At 39.2% G+C, this 16479-nt stretch overlaps 2 protein-coding genes across 4 annotated transcripts; one reads left to right on the top strand and one right to left on the bottom strand.

Annotated features, from left to right (window-relative positions):
- Positions 1 to 3950, top strand: LOC146671235 (uncharacterized). 3 transcript variants are annotated; one of them, XM_085403422.1, is made up of 4 exons: positions 1 to 132; positions 1645 to 1697; positions 1955 to 2050; positions 2619 to 3950. In XM_085403422.1, exons 1-4 carry the CDS (start codon positions 42 to 44, stop codon positions 2934 to 2936), a joined length of 558 nt encoding a protein of 185 aa, XP_085259548.1. In that variant the 5' UTR covers positions 1 to 41; the 3' UTR covers positions 2937 to 3950. The 3 variants fall into 3 exon arrangements, 1 of the variants encoding a protein (XP_085259548.1); XR_014911414.1 differs by lacking the exon at positions 1 to 132 and adding an exon at positions 358 to 497; XR_014911415.1 differs by lacking the exon at positions 1 to 132 and adding an exon at positions 388 to 488.
- A 6715-nt stretch (positions 3951 to 10665) lies between these two features.
- On the bottom strand, positions 10666 to 15700 carry LOC146671234 (SUMO-conjugating enzyme UBC9-like). Its single transcript, XM_085403421.1, has 7 exons — positions 15365 to 15700; positions 15028 to 15113; positions 14819 to 14902; positions 13945 to 14017; positions 13009 to 13118; positions 12697 to 12776; positions 10666 to 12142 (listed from the first exon to the last, which is right to left on the bottom strand). The coding sequence occupies exons 2-7, from the start codon at positions 15091 to 15093 to the stop codon at positions 12079 to 12081; spliced, it is 477 nt and encodes a 158-aa protein (XP_085259547.1). The 5' UTR covers positions 15094 to 15113; positions 15365 to 15700; the 3' UTR covers positions 10666 to 12078.
- Positions 15701 to 16479: the final 779 nt, after the last annotated feature.

The raw sequence follows: 16479 nt of genomic DNA, 5'->3' as shown, positions 1-16479 counted from the left end.
TCCCTCAGGAAAGCTGAGTCAGCCATCTTGAATTTACCTTGATGCGGGGAAGATTTGGCCAGCCCGTGTGGATTAAGAGTCCCCAACTTCAACCCACCACCTTATTTTTTTTCATCAACTGCCCTAAATTTGGTAAGTCTAACGTGTTTTTGTTTTGTTTAAATTTAATTTCGATAAACATTCTTTTTTTATTTTTTACTGGAAATATATTCGTACTTTGTGCACAGTGAATGTTTGTTATAAATGAATTCGAATCCAAGTAATTGTAATTTTAAAAGTTTTCGAATGTGACAAATACGTAATGTTATTTCAAATTAGAATGGTGTAACGTTTTGGCGGTTTTCCGTGGGGGACAACATTTCCCATAATGCATTGTATTCTTGCCCGGGAAGTTGACGGTTGGCAGTTCTAGCTCCATGCGTTTGAACTTTCTACTAAAACTTTCTACTGTCCGTTTCTACCGGTTGTCGTATTCGCCGGTAATGCACGTGCGTATTGTGAGTATACTTATTTCAATAAGTGTCCGTGTTACACAGTCAGTAGTTTACGCTGTTGAGCTGTGTGTGTGTGCTAGCATGAAGCGAACAATAATAAACAACGTGAGTGTGTTATCATTATGGTAATTAGACACATGTTTGTATTTTTTTCGTAGTCTCAAATGTGTGGTTGTGAGATAATCTCGAAATCCTTTTAACAGTTTAGAGGGGTATTCCACTAAGCGAGCTCTACAAGTCAAGGCTTGCGGAAAAATGCATCGCCTGATTCAGCCTAACATTACACACTGGTCGAACTCGGTGCTACGAACGACGTTCAGCTAAATTGTTCACGCTAATTCGACAAGGCTCAACCAGCCAGACTGAGGTGCCTCCTTGACACCTTTAAGCCAAACCCTATCGATCTTTGCTAGATAAATTGAAATGAAATGAAAATAAAGAGCCGCGTTCTGCTCCCAGGCTAAGAAAGAATCATTGATGCAGACTGTGCGGATCACAAATACTCCCTAACCTGTAAGGCAGGGGTGTCCAAACTTTTTTCACTGAGGGCCACTTACTAGAAATTAGGTAAATAACCTTAACTTTAGTGTATTAAAGATCACAAAATCACTTAAAAGTGGTCGAATATGTTATATTGTTGAATATAATTAAAGACAAAACTGCCTTCATCACAGCTTTCCATAATTGGATCTTTATTGATTCATTCAGAAAAAGCTTTGGTAGCTTATTTTCAGAACAGCAGCCTCAGATTTCTTCTTAGACAGAAGATTTACAGCACAGAGAAAAAACAATAAAGGGGAAAATAGGACGGGTAAATTTCAAGTTTGTTATTTAAGTTATTAAGCTTAGCAACACACCTATCAACATTAGTTTGAAATGGTTAACATTTACAGACTGAACTGGACTTAATAACAGGAGTGCATATAATCTTAGTAAATTATTGTGGTGAGTATCAGCTGCGCTGGGTATGTAAATCGGGCCATCCAGCTGCGATGCTGATTCGACGTCACTCGTGCCAAAAATCCGGACAAATGTCACTTGATCAAGGAGCAGATCTGCATCAGATGAGATCAGCTGACTACGTGTGTGTGTTGTGCAAAAAATGTTTTTGAACATTAATAAGTCGTCTTTGTGCACATATTGTTTACAGATATCAGACTGCAAAGAGTGCTACAGAGTCAACATTTCACCAGTTGTCAGTGGGTGAGTTTTATAATTTGTCCTAATTTAAATAAAAAATAAATACAAAGAAATTAGAGAATTTTGCCCTGAATTAAAAATTCAAAATTTTTAGATTTTTTTGGGTTACCCTTCTAGATTGACAAGTTTAGCCCATTACACAAAAAGTTTGGACACCCCTGATCTATAACAATGACAATCAGAACATGGCTATCCAACACTTTGTTTTTACTCTGCATTTGTGTAAATACTATTCTGATAGATATTGTATGTTCATCTAGGAACAGCATGATGTAAATACAAGACGGGCCCTCGTCCTTCGTGCACTTCCTGTGTACCTGCGTGAAGATGCCTCCACGTTATTCAGGACTTGTGATGTAAGTGTACTGGCCTCAGCATCAACCCCTTTGCCTAGCTGTTCAGTCAAACATATGACATCACTCAGAACTCAAGGAGAACCAGGGTGTATATCAGGAAGGAGGTTCAACACAGTCCTCATCTGACTTGTTTTCTCCCATATATCAACTATTGTTGAATAAGATTGCAAGAAGATTGTTACGCATAAACCAGAAAACATGAAAATAGTTGAAAGATTATTAAACAAAGACAAATCCACAGATAAAAACTATCTCCCTTTTAAAATTCAAGTGTTCTATTTTTTTGGAGGTGCCATGTTGTGGTCAGAGAAATGTTTGGTAAATAACAAAAACAAATATCTTGGCATATATTTATTATTGAAAACATTTATTTAAACATATGTTTTGAAACCAAACCCAAATTAAGGTTATTGTAATGCATCATGATGTATCGCAATATCAAATTAAATCGTTGACATTATAATCCTAAAAGAAACGTGCGACTTATGAAGATTCACAGCTCTAATCAATAGCATGATTTGTGTCCTTGAGGGGCTGAACTCATTCTTGTATTTTTTTTGTTTTGCAGTCAGCAGATGGTCCAGACCTCACTGACACTCCTGTGGCTCTGCTGACAGTTGTCACGGATGACACTACTGATTCGGCCCTCTTCAGTCCCGAAAGCATCTGCATTGTCGTTGAGGATGAAATACTTGTGAATGGTCCCACAAATCTGGCTGAGTCATTTCTCCTGTTCTTTGGGTACATCTATGCACTAGACCTACAATACTCAAAGAAACCTGAGCTTACATTCACATTTATCCAGAAGGTTGTGATGTGCCTTGAGGACAACAAACCACTGAAAGGGAGTCTACTGATGCTGAAGAATGATTTGTTCAATGAGTGAATCACTCAGAATGGACTACTTGTTGAGCTGAGTATTGAGGAAGCTTTTTTTGTTTGTTTTTTTCCTAATCATTTGCCTCTTCTACCTCACATTTAAGATGAATGACTGTTCAGTTCATGCACTATTCATGTTTAATGTTCTATTGCCTAATACGTAAATGCACTGCCTTGATGTTTGTTCCCTATAAGTACAGCAGTGGAAACAGTACTGTTTGTTTTCATGTATTTTTAAAAAAGAAAGTGAGCTGCAGCTGTTAAGGTACAGTAAGTGTTAAATGCCTCAATGTTCTAATACAGGGGTGCTCAATACGTCGATCGCGATCGACCAGTCGATCGCAAAGGTAATATTGGTAGATCGCATGGCATTAAAAAAAATAGATGCCAGCCTATCATCCATCCCGTCACTTGATTGATACAGGGAAGCCAGTCAGATGACAGCAGATTTTTTCTGACGCTTAGGTCGCTGCGCATGCGCAAACAGCGGCGCGAAGTGTAGTAAAACTGACAAGCTAGTCAGCGAGTTAACTCCAATTTTTAGCTCTCGGTTTTTTCTCTTAAACCTGGCCGTCAGCAGCTACTGTCCGGACTATGCATCCCTGGCTGATTCAATTCAGTGCAAGTCATCAGAGTAAACTCAGGTAATGACAAAAAATTTACATAGTTAATTGTGTTGTGAAATATTGGATATTGCGGTTATGCATGTATATACATTGTAGATATAAAGAATCCTCAATATATTTATAAATAAGTATATGTTTTGGATTTTTGTAGTGGGTAGATCATTTTGACTTGGTCATTTTATAAGTAGCTCACATGCGGAAAAAGTGTGAGCACCCCTGTTCTAATAGCTGCAATTGCTGTTAATACTGAAAATGTTATTGAATTTTAGAATTGAGATGGAGACCCTTGGAGTCTTCTCTTGTTTTATTTATGAGGCACTTTTTTATGAGTGAGCTCTGTTGTTTGTGCCTTTTTAAAAGCACATTGTGTTTAATAAAAAGTTGTTAAATTGTTAGTATGTGTAATTTCATGTTTTCTAACACTTTTAGCTGATTATAATTTACTGGGCAGTTTAGAATTATTTGTAAGTGTATTTCACACCGTATTTTAAAAATATTGAAGATTTTAAGGGTTATTTCCCATATTATAAGTTAGAAAATATGAAAAAGTTTGAGTTTATTTCCCACATCGTATGAGTTGCAATATCTAAAATATTTTGAGTGTATTTCCCACCTTAATTAAGTTGAAAAATATTGAACATTTTGAGTTTACTACTCCCTAATTATAAGTTGAGGAATATCAACATTTATGAGTTAACATTGAGGTAATTTAAGGCAACTGCAACTATAATTTTTATTTTAGTTAAACTTAAAACTTTTGAAAACACAACTAAAAAATTGTTGTGTAATCTGTTACACAACAATTTTTGAGTTCTGTGAACTTATTAGGTTTTACAGTGAAGTTATAATATGAATTGGGATTGCATTTTATAAAAGCGGTTATTTTATTCATTCATTTTTGTTTACTTTATATGCACATGAATCATATTGCTTTTGTTCTGCAAACTAAAAAAACTTATGTTAATTGAGCGGGATATTACAGAACTTCCCCTGACTAAGCTTTTATTTCGAGCGCAATATTTATCTCTGTTTTGTGCATGCTAAAAGTGCAAGCAGCACCATCTCCAAAATAACCTACAGTGAGTCATAAGACTGGTGTGTGTGTTGTGGTATCAGAGTAGGAAACAGGACCTCGTTTTGCAGTGCCCTTTTTTTTCTTTTCACCATTTTCATCACATGCTTGGTGAGCTGCTGTTTCTTTCTGTTATACAGACAAAACAAACGATATATTAAAAATAGAAAATAGTGTAATAGTAGACCAAAAAAATTTGAAAATTAAGGTCAAATAAATATATGTTAAGCGACAAAGTAGAACAGGAAGAGAATGTCTCTACCGACTTCATCTGTCTTGTGACGCTACCACAGATGTGGTCTGCCAATCACAGGGCAGCAGCAAGGAGTTACTATGATACAGGGGAGTCTAAGGACAGAATATTTTGTGTAACATAATTAAGAGAAAATCTGACTAAGACAGTCATTTGGACCTTGGGCAAGATACTAACCCCGTGTTTGCCTACTGGTGGTGGTCAGAGGGCCCGGTGGCGCCTGTGTCCGGCAGCCTCGCCTCTGTCAGTGCGCCCCAGGGCAGCTGTGGCTACAATGTAGCTTGCTATCGCCAGTGTGTGAATGTGTGTGTGAATGGGTGGATGACTGAATGTAGTGTAAAGCGCTTTGGGGTCCTATGGACTAGAAAAACGCTATACAAATGCAGGCCATTTACCATTTACCATTTAGAATTTTAAGTGTATGAGGAAATGGTGACTTAAATCTAAGGATGCAGGTGATAGTATAAAAATATTTTCAATAATAATGTATTATTATCATATAAATGATAGTTATAGGCACCTTTGAACACACTCAAGGACATCTTACATTAATTAAATATCAAACTCACAGTATTCATAAATTAACAACAATGCAGAATCAAACAGAATAAGCGGGCTTTAAACTCTCTTTGATATTTGGGCATATTGGGGCCCGATGAATGTAAAAACAAAGAATTACCAGATTTTTTTTTACCTTATTTTTGTTTTTAAGAAAAATAAGCACCACATATGAAAATATTTGTTTAAAATTTTGATAGAACAGTAGCAGTATAATGTCCTCGTAAGTGGATATCAGGCCCCTGTAGAGCAAAATTGAGTATTTTGGTCTAAATAACCTAAAATGTGATGTCCACATATGTGGACGCCAGGTCCTAGGAGGTTAAAGGCTTGCCTTTAAAGCCAATATTGTAAATGTGGTGCAGGACATGCCACTCAGCTGTGAAGCCCACAGTGGTCTGGTAAGAGGGCAGTATAATCTCAGCATACGGGACGTACGAGTGCCACTGTGCAGAAGATCAGAGAGATATGAAGGTGTGAGGTTACAGAGAGACTAAATAAGAAGCAGACACTTAAAATTAATGTGACATTTATCACACATATGGTTTATGGAAGAGGGTCTGGTAACACAAGCAGCCACATACTTTGAACCAGTTTTTTGTGCGGTAACCCAGAGAGGACAGAATTATATTAATCAAGTAATGCAGAGCATGAGTGAGAATAGAGGCACTGTCATGAATGGGTGAATTAATATTATGTAAGTGGAGATATTGATGCGTGCTTCATTAAAGGAGGAAAGTAGAAGGAGAGATTAGAAAATCAGAATCAGAATCAGGAAGACTTTATTTATCCCTAAGGGGCAATTAACATACAACAGAGCAGCATGACGTTGAAGATAAGGACAGGGCATAAACAGGCAGTAGGGGTGAGATAATAAATACACACAATATAGAGTACATACACAGTTTTAAAATTACACAGTATTAAAATTAAAGTGACTGAAAGGTGAATAAGTGAGTAAAAGTGAGTAAAAGTGAGTAAAGTGTCGACAGTATAAAAAGAGTGTAGAGTAGTTTATGTTTCTTCAGTCTGTTCCTCTTCTGAAGGCTGAGGGAGTGGAACCAGAAGGCGATGGAGAAGGTCATGATGCTTTCCAGGAAGGCATAGTAAAAAGTCATCATGATGGGTGTGCTGACTCCAAAGGAGTTGAGTTTTCTAAGGAGGTATAGCCGTTGGTGGCACCTCCTGAGAATCTCCTCAGTGTTGTTGGAGAATTTCAGGAGGTTGTCAAAGATGGTTCCCAGGTATTTGTACTCCTCAACTACCTTCACTGGCTTCCCATGGATGGTGGTGGTGACTGAAGCAGCCAGATCCCTCTGCCTACTGAAGAAGGTCACCACCACTTTGGTTTTGCTCACGTTCAGTTCAAGTTTAGAGCTGTTACACCACTCTACAAACTCCTGCAGAGCGGGCCCGTGGTGTTGTGAGGGGCCTGTCAGCAGTGACAGGAGAACTGTCTTGTCAGCATTTTCACCAGGTGACAGTTGGGCTGTGTGGATCTGCAGTCATCGGTGTAGAGGATGAGGAGCAAGGGGGAGAGCACACAGCCCTGGGGGGAGCCAGTGGAGGTGGAACGGAGACCGGAAAGAGAGTTGTTGACCCAAACTTTCTGAGTCCTGTTGGTCAAAAAGTCCAATATCCACAGGATTAGCTGATCATCCAGGTGAAATCGGGAGGAAAGTTTAGTGGCCAGGATATGAGGCTGCAGAGTGTTGAACGCTGATCAGCAAATAGAAGTCTGGTGGAGGAGTCAGGGAACTCCAGATGTTTGTGGATGGAGTCCAAGATGAAGATTTTTGCATCATGGACACCTCTGCGTGCACAGTAAGCAAACTGAAAAGTCATGCACAGACAGAATTTATCACATATATCCCAAACAGTTCCTACCAGAAGAACCTCTATTTCATCACTGTTTAATTTGACAACCACAATTCAAATCAAATCAAATCACTTTTATTGTCACATCACATGTGCAGGTACATTGGTACAGCACATGTGAGTGAAATTCTTGTGTGCGAGCTTCACAAGCAACAGAGTTGTGCAAAATACAAGAATGGCTACATCTGAAACTAATAAATATATGTACAATATATAATAGTATATGCATTTCTGGATGTGTATACTAAATATTTTTCTACGTGTGTGTGTGTGTGTGTGTGTGTGTGTGTGTGTGTGTGTGTGTGTGTGTGTTTATTCAATTTTATCTTCCGTAAACATTCAGTAAGAGAATAAGGCAGGAAAGTGGAACTAGACTTAGTGGAGAGACAGAGCTGTGTGTCATCAGCATAAGAATGAAAAAGTATGACAAATTACCTACAACTGTGAACTAAAGGTAAAAGAAATGATAAATATAAGGGGGACCAAGGCAGAGCCCTGTGTAACACCACTAAAAACTAGTCATGTGGAATCTTATGACATGGATATAATTTGTGGTCGAAACTCTGAAATGATTGAAGGTAAAATCGCAGTTTAGCAGCCTTACAAGCAGAAAGCCATTAAGGATATTAACTAACTTAAAAAATATTTGTGTTCCATCAACGTGTATCTAAAGCTTGAGGACTGAAAAAATATCAACTGGTAGGTTGTTGAATTTGGAAATTCATGTATATATATCCTGGCATGGTGGTTAGCACTGTTGCCGCACAGCAAGAAGGTCCTGAGTTCAATTCTAACACCAGGCCGGGGTCTTTCTGTGAGGAGTTTGCATGTTCTCCCCGTGTTTGTGTGGGTTCCCTCCGGGTACTCCGGCTTCCTCCCACCGTCCAAAAACATGCAGCTTGTGGGGATAGGTTAATTGGATAACCCAAATTGTCACTAGGTGTGAATGTGCGAATGAAAGTGAGTGCGAATGGTTGTCTGTCCCTGTGTGTTGGCCCTGCGACAGACTGGCGACCTGTCCAGGGTGTACCCTGTCTCTCGCCCAGCTGGGATAGGCTCCAGCGCCCCCCGCGACCCTGAAAAGGATAAGCAGAAGTGAATGGATGGATTGATGGACGTATATATATCCTACACCTAAAGAGATTTAGTTCATTCCATTGAAATGTTGGATTTTGGCATATTAAGGTAACGGTATTTGGAAGAGAACCTGGAGAGAAGCAGAAGCAATACATTTGTGTGAAAAGTGGAGAGCCAAGGAGTAGAGTTAGTGAAGGTAGATCAGTTTAAAAGCCTGGGGTCAACTATGCAAAGCAACAGTGGGTGTGGGTGGAGATGAGTGTTAACATGAGGATAGCAGCAAGAGTGAAAGCAAAGGTTTAAAAGATGGAGCCCTTCTGTGATGTATGGTGTGGCTCTGACAAAAATACAGAAAGCCGAACTGAAGAAGATGGAAGAAGTGTTTGGATAATTTTCTTATGTGAATTAAATCCTTAAATTAATTTCTGCTAGCAAACATTAGCAAGAAAAAGAGAAATAATGTTATTTCACCATCTTCTGATCGTCTAGGAGTGGTGAACGGATCAAAGTCACTGAAATTCAAAGGACTCCCCCCCACCACCACCACTATGGTCAGCACAAACTGCTAACACTAAACGAACCTTGGAGTTAAACCTCAGTTGAGAAAGACCGCACTCTTTTGCTAATGTGTTGGGGTTTTTTTCTAAATGCTGGTCAAACATTAACATGGATACAGGAAAACAAATGAGTCATAAGCAAGTGTGTCAGGCAGTTCGGTTTGTTGCACATTGCAGTGGACATGTCTATTCTGATACTCATACAGTGGTGTGAAAAAGTACCACCTTACTGCTTACACGGGAATTAAGAGGGTGAGTAGCAGCCAGATGCTGCTAATCAAACATACTTGATTAGCAGCAATCATCAGCAAGCGGAGCGCCTCTATAAAAGCAGAGGTTTCGACAGTTTGCTGTTCTGGAGCATTCAGGTGTGTTAACAGGGTGAATGTCATGCCCCCGTGTTGGTCATCATAATAATGCTGATCCAGGATCAACATTGCAACTGACCAATCATGTTGGCTTTGCAATGTGTGTGTGGTGGAGTCTGCTAATTAGCTAATGTCTTGGCTAATGTTAACAGATTACACAATGTCCTTGGTCAGTTTCTCCTGGACCAACATTGTTATGATGTGGAAACAACACCATCACCATCACGGGGATATCCAACTGTGTTGACACAATGGCTAGGAGGAAAGACATCGGCCATGATTATAGAGAAGCAACTGTTACTGCCCATCATCGCGGGAAAGGTTATACGGACGTTTCCAAACAATGTGAAGTCGGTCATACTGTAGTGAGAAAGATTATTCACAAGTGGAAAACACTTGACAGTTACCAATTTCCCAGCAATGGACATCACAGCAAATTCAGTCCAAGGTCAGGTTGTGCAATGCTTAGAAGTTAACCACGTAACTGGCAGCAATGTGCTTAACATAAATTTAGCTCAGATGTGAAAAGACCTCTGGTAGTTGAGAATGCATTTCAAAGCAGGAAAGAAAGGCGCAAAGTGGTCCAAGCTGCCACAGGTGAGGTGACACAAGGTTGATCCAGGACAAACTTGGCGATGTGATAAGAGCTTTCAACTTTTAACTGCCCTAAACCTGTAGCAGTGTGGTCAGAAGAAACAAACAAGAAAACAAAAAAACTGCTTCGCAACATTTTGATTCCTTTTTTGGTCAGATGAGATCATTCAGAGATAAAAAAAAAAAAAAAAAAAAAAAACCCACAGCAGAGGGGAAGCAAAACAAAAGGTGTTAGATTTCTTAAGAATATCATGCAAGACATCCGAGGACATTACACCCTTTCATCTTCTGATGATAATAAGAAAAACATATTGGTCTGCAAAGGAATTGTGCTCCAGATTCACTTTGAACTGTAGTGGTAACGATCCTTGCAAGCAGCAATGAGCCCGGAGAACCAATGAGACGGGCTGGAATCTGTATAATCCCTTTAGGCACTTATTTTCAAATCTCCAAAGAACAACTTTGACTGGCAACTAAAGCACCACAGCTCAGTTTTTCCTGATCATTTTTCAGTAGACTGCATTTTTCTTTCAGCCTGTGATGGTTACAAGCTAATCCATGTCTGGGAAATGGCTGCAAAGGTGTGCAAGGGCTCAAAGATCAACCTCATGCTGGATTTTCCCTTTATTTAAAGCCAGATGAATACAAATTAAAATACTAGTAAATAACAAATTTCATAAATACGAAGACAATAAATGGCCAGACACCCCCCGTTCCCCGAAAAAGAAAAACAAGAGATCTGCAAAAGAAATGTTTTTCTTTGATTTTATTTCACAATTTGATGCATTTAATGTGTCCTTTGTTATAATACCACACACAAATGTCAACTGGCTAAAACAATATAAAACATAACTTCCACAATTTTCCGTTATTTATATTATGTACATGCACTCATATATTTAGAGGCAAAGAAAGAAAAATATCTCAGGCCATCTCTCACTCTCAAGTGCACTTTCATTTATCTTCTTTGCTGGCTGAGAGGCCATTCCAATGAGGATGCTTCAGTTTTTCCACGTGGACTTGAGTTTGGACTTTTTTTGTGAGCACTGTGGCATAAAATAACTGGGTGGACGGGGCCAAAAACAAACACACAGCAGTAGTTTATAACCTTTACGATGCAACTTTTCTACACAGCATGTTTGGAAGGTGATGACACACTGATGTCAGATGGGCGTAAAGTTTGGTATGGTGACAGTTTCTATTTCAGGTGTTTGTTTTTTTTAACACCATGTGGTTTCACTGCAATAAAAGATTATCAAGGCTCAAGGGAAGAACCAAAGGCCTGACTCAAGTGCCTTATTACTCCAAAGTCAAGCCATGGAGGTTATGTTTTCAGTGTTCAACAGGGGGTATTTGATCCCTATCAAACTTGTTTTGGGAAAACTCTCCAAATACTTTTAGTGGCCTTGGTGGAAGTCTGCACTCTCTCCCTTCCTGTTGCTTCTTGTTACTCTCCTAAGTGCACGGCTTAGCTGAGCACATAAGAAATGCCAGGATTGTCTTTTAGGTGCATTTACCTTTAGATGGTTTTTGATGGGTCACTGCCAGTTTTCTTTAAGTGCTTTGTGCCAGATGGTATGCCTGTGTATTTGTCATGATAATGAAACAGCGGGCAGAGAGAACAAAGGAAGAACAGACAGACTCCTGTTGTGCTTCTGCTTTGTCACAGTGAGAGCCCACATTCATGAAACACTATCTACAGTACTCCTGGCCTCTGATGGTTTGATAAAGCGTGTAAGGTTACCAAAAGGGCAAATCTCTGCTGAACATCACACTGAGTGGGTTGGGCATGATGTCTTACTTTTACAGCTCTGTCAGCACATTAGTCACACGCAGTTTTATTCGAGGCATGACCAAAACTGGATATGGATAGTACACATATTACAAATGTCATACTGACAGCAGGATTATCAGTTATGCACTGAAAATGCATAAAAACTGGATTTTTTTTGAGGACAGGTAAAATGTATGATATTACTGAATTGTCAAAAGAAGGGAAAAGAAAAACAGGCTCACTTGTAGCCTGTATCAAAAAATATATTTAGAATATATTTAGAATACTTAAAAGTGGATTCTTATTGGAGTGGTCCTTCAGGTGCTGCCTGCCACCTGTTTGTGAGCTCTTGGTTCAGGCTGCTCAGGCCAGGTCGAGGCCACCTCTCCGCTCTATGTGGGGGCAAACTTCTTGGCCTGCGCCCTTACCCTCTTCTCGTAGTCCATCCTGTTCTGACTGAATGATCAAACGAAAAGAAAGTGATACAACAGCCTTGCAACCACACTAATAACACATCACTGTTTAAAAAACAGGTGTGATTTCCCCTTAAAGCTTATAACAGTGTTAATATATTAATTTTAACTTGAATACATAAGTGACCTTTGGCAAATAGAGGCCTGTTCTTCCTGTAAAGAGGATGGTGCAGTTCAACATGCACACCTGATAATGTAGAGAGCTAGCATTTCAACTTCAGGTGACTTTTGGCTTTACAAAGGGTCGCCACAGCGGGTAGCTCTCTGTGCTTGATTTAGCAGATATTTTTACGCCGGATGCCCCTCCTGATGCAACCCCAAAAGAATGTATATCTCTGGGGATCAGTCACTTGTTAGGCTAATTTGCAAACCGCAATCACGTAAAAAGCAGATGCGGTTGTTAGTAGTTATCATGTTGCTATCAAATCACATGACATTACTTAATAATATCACAACATTGCTTAATAAAAATAAATAATTTCTTTCTTGATTCTTTTTTTGTAGGATCCACTGAGTAAATCAAACAACCACACTTACCAGTAAATTGTGTAAGCTTCCGCTTGTGCTGGATCTTGAATGTTGGGCTCATTCAGCAGCTCCTGGATTCCCAGAAGAATCTAAAAAACACAGCAATACAACCATAAATACATATAACTTAAAAACAAAGCAGCCAACTCCAATGCCATTGAATTGAATCATTACTAAGGAACAGAGGGCTGTATAGAGAAATTACAGATGCCCTCCTTTTATGCTCCAACACTGTGAAAGTAATTGGAGTAGTCACAAAAACAAAGCTGCATTCGCGGTGAAGTATGGAGGACGGGACTATGAACACAGGAGCTTTCAAACCTGTTTGATGGTGATAGCAGGTCTCCAGTCTTTGTCCTCCTCCAGGATGGACAGACACACAGTGCCTGATGGGTAGACATTTGGGTGGAATATCGGTGGCTCAAACTTGCCTGAGGACAAATTATTGAAGACAAAGTCGTACAATCAAGCACGGGAACACTGACCACAAAATACATTAGAATCACTATAAGAAACCATCATTAGTTGGAACTAAAATCACAAGAGGCTGTGTGAAAGTGAATTTACACAATAGTGTTATTTTCCTTTAATTTTGTCTCAGAGATCAAAAACAGGCCTTTGAGTAAATCATGGGATTGTAGCGCTATCGTAGCACTGTTTCCTAACATCAGAGAGGGAAATTCAGGCATATAATATACAACATGTGATTCAGAAGTTAACAGTACAATGACACCAGGGAATTCTGGGATTGAGCTTTGGTTATACACTTTCAAATCTTATGTTGTGACTAAAAACATGACGCTGTCTTCTATATGTAGAGATGATAGTTATTTATCTTAGAGTCATGCTTTGACCAAAGCAGTTCACTGACCACACCGGCTTCGTAGCCCGACGCTGTTTTTAACGTTTCTGCTGTCTGTAACTTTCCAACATCAAACATTACACCGAGCCCGTCCTTTTTCTAACCATGTATCTTTTTCATTGTCCTAATGGATTATTTCTGCTACAAAAGCTTTTATATTTTCAAATAAAGGAAAACTACAAGTTATTTTATTTGTTTGCAGTGTTTCGTGCCATTGCTATAAACTTTCCTTTAATCCTGTTCTCTTTTTGTCTCTAATGTGTGACTTTCTGTATGAATTTAATGTTCTGCTTTTTTCACTCGCTTCTGTAAACCCTGTTTTTAAAGGTGCTGTTTGAGTTAAATTGTTATTATTATTACATACCGAGAGTGGAGAAGAGATAAGAGGTACTCACATTTGGGTGGAGATGAAGGGTAGTCATCCTTGAACAGCATTCTGAGTTTATACAGTCCTCCTTCCCACAACGTCTAACGAAGAAGAATGAAAACAACTGTGTAAGCAAAGTAACTAACAACATACCAAGGTTATTTAACAACAGCAAAGCAGCGTTACAAAAGTAACTGCATAAACAAATTTCTAAACTGGCGTTTTCGTTCAGCTCATCTTTTTATCCCCATTCTTTGGGAGTACAAGAAAAATACATACAATGTTTTAAAAGCATAATTTCATAGATGTTAACACTAACTTTACCATCACAGTAATTGTCGCCACTACTTATAATACTCTTGACTGTAAAGTTTTGCTATTAAAGCTTGTGAAGAAAAGCAATGTTACTTTTTATTTGAGAAAAGAGTGGCTTGAAGTTGTTTTGATGATTTAGCCTATGTGTAGTACTTCCAAAGAGAACCTCGAATAGAAGCACATTACTCAGTTTTTGTGTCAAATGTATCTGATCAGCAATGAAGACATCCTGTAATTTAGCAGGTTTCTGTCCTGCATACAAAACTGTAGTTATACTAAAGCATAGCACAGATTTCTACTTATCAAAAACACAAGAACATGTAGAGATTTCAGACAAATAAAAGAGGAGACTGTAATTGCTCTCACTGAAGTAGGATTCCTGGTGCTTACATGCATGGGCACGTGCAAACGGCTCAGTGTGATCCGGTTTGGTACTAATGTGCAGACAGGTTGGGTAATAAAGTTGCTGAAGGAAATGGGGTATGCATTTTATGTGTGTGCGAACAAAGTTTGTGCTTAAAATCCAGCATCTTAGAAGGCCTCCTGCTGGTTATTTCCTACTCTACATCCAGCTCCAGGTAACTTACTCCTTTCTTCCCTGGGATGGCACACTCCCAATTCATCAAGTTCATGGTCCCATCTGGATTCTTAGTGGGAACAGCAACAAATCCCTGTGGTTTACATGACACGCAAAACATCAGCTGCCAACCCGAGTCTGGTTTGTGTTAGAAACACTCACAACAGTTAGTTTCAAAAAACACTGGACATGAAGTTGCTGCAGATGACAGATGCTTACAAAAGGGTGGTCTTTTCTCCAGGCTTTGCGCTCCTGGGACAGTCTGCTAAGAGCGATGCCAGACATTGCTGCTCATCAACGCCCCCCTGTGGAAAAACAACCCCAAAACAAATTGATTAAATGCGAATCGTTAACAGGCGGGTAATGTCCTTGTTTCTACTAAAACGGCGACACATGTTTAGCTTGTTATTACCACAAGTATGACTTGTTTATGAGTCCTGCTGTAACGCAACGGTAAGTACAGGTGAGCTCCCACAATGCTAACAAACGCTACACATGAATCACCTCGCATTACTGTGGGTCCACTGTCTAATAACATCACTTCTCGTAAACTCACCTCGTGTTTTATTTGACTAAATACCAAAAGTGAAGTTATATAAGTCTCAAAGGTGGCTCGTTTGCTTCGCTAATGCTAACGTTGCCCCCGTTACGACGGCGACCGAAAAAAAAAACACACCCTTCGACGGTAAAAAAGAAAAAAACAAATACAACCGGGCTAGCTAGGCTACTAATGACCAAACCGGAAGAACAGTTTCTTTTATCAACATTACTAAAAACACTTTACTCAGATTACACTGAAGGAATTTTTCCCACAGTTTTGTAAAACAACGTGAGTCTGAAAACCGTTTCGACTCGCTAGCCTATCGCGAGGAAGGACCCCAATTTGTTTATCTCGTTAGGACCTTCAGGCAGCGTAACGGGCAGCCTAGTGACACCCATCAGAGATGACGTGATGCGTAGTTCACAGCCGTCTAGTGATTTAATCCTTTTGAGTCACGTCCAAACCCAAAATGTATCACCAGTCACGTCACAATTTTATATTTACCTTAATAAAAACCCACCTTTGTCTGACTGATATTCATATCACCTGGATAGCATCGTTACTATCAGTGATCGTTTTATTGTGCACCATCCCATCATTCAAATCAAATCACTTTTATTGTCACATCACATGTGCAGGTACATTGGTACAGCACATGTGAGTGAAATTCTTGTGTGTGAGCTTCACAAGCAACAGAGTTGTGCAAAATACAATAATGTAAACAAGCAAAATACAAGAATGGCTACATCTGAAACTAATAAATATATGTACAATATATAATAGTATATGCATTTCTGGATGTGTATACTAAATATTTTTCTACGTGTGTGTGTGTACACATATTTTACAAATTAAATAGAGTCAACAATAAATAAAATATATAAAAATATACAGAGTTGAGACATGTGCAAAATATCTGCTTATCTGATGCATGATAAGCAGGGTATTGCAGATGCACCTCTCCCAGTTTTATCTTGTGTGATCCGAAGATCCTTCCAGGACAGGTGAAACCTGCTATTTGTGTCTCTACCTGCTGGTCTTCATAAATCTTTACATGCCCAGGAAATGTCCCAGGGAAAGCTGGCACCTTTCAGTGCACAAGCTCTTGAGTTCCTCATCCTATGGACAAA

Source organism: Rhamphochromis longiceps, linkage group LG4 (assembly GCF_057381845.1).
Source record: "Rhamphochromis longiceps isolate RC_006_pf linkage group LG4, R_longiceps_female_GT1.1, whole genome shotgun sequence".
Classification (NCBI taxonomy): domain Eukaryota; kingdom Metazoa; phylum Chordata; class Actinopteri; order Cichliformes; family Cichlidae; genus Rhamphochromis; species Rhamphochromis longiceps.
Note: the sequence above shows the minus strand (reverse complement) of the source record. Positions and strands in the feature narration are given on the sequence as shown.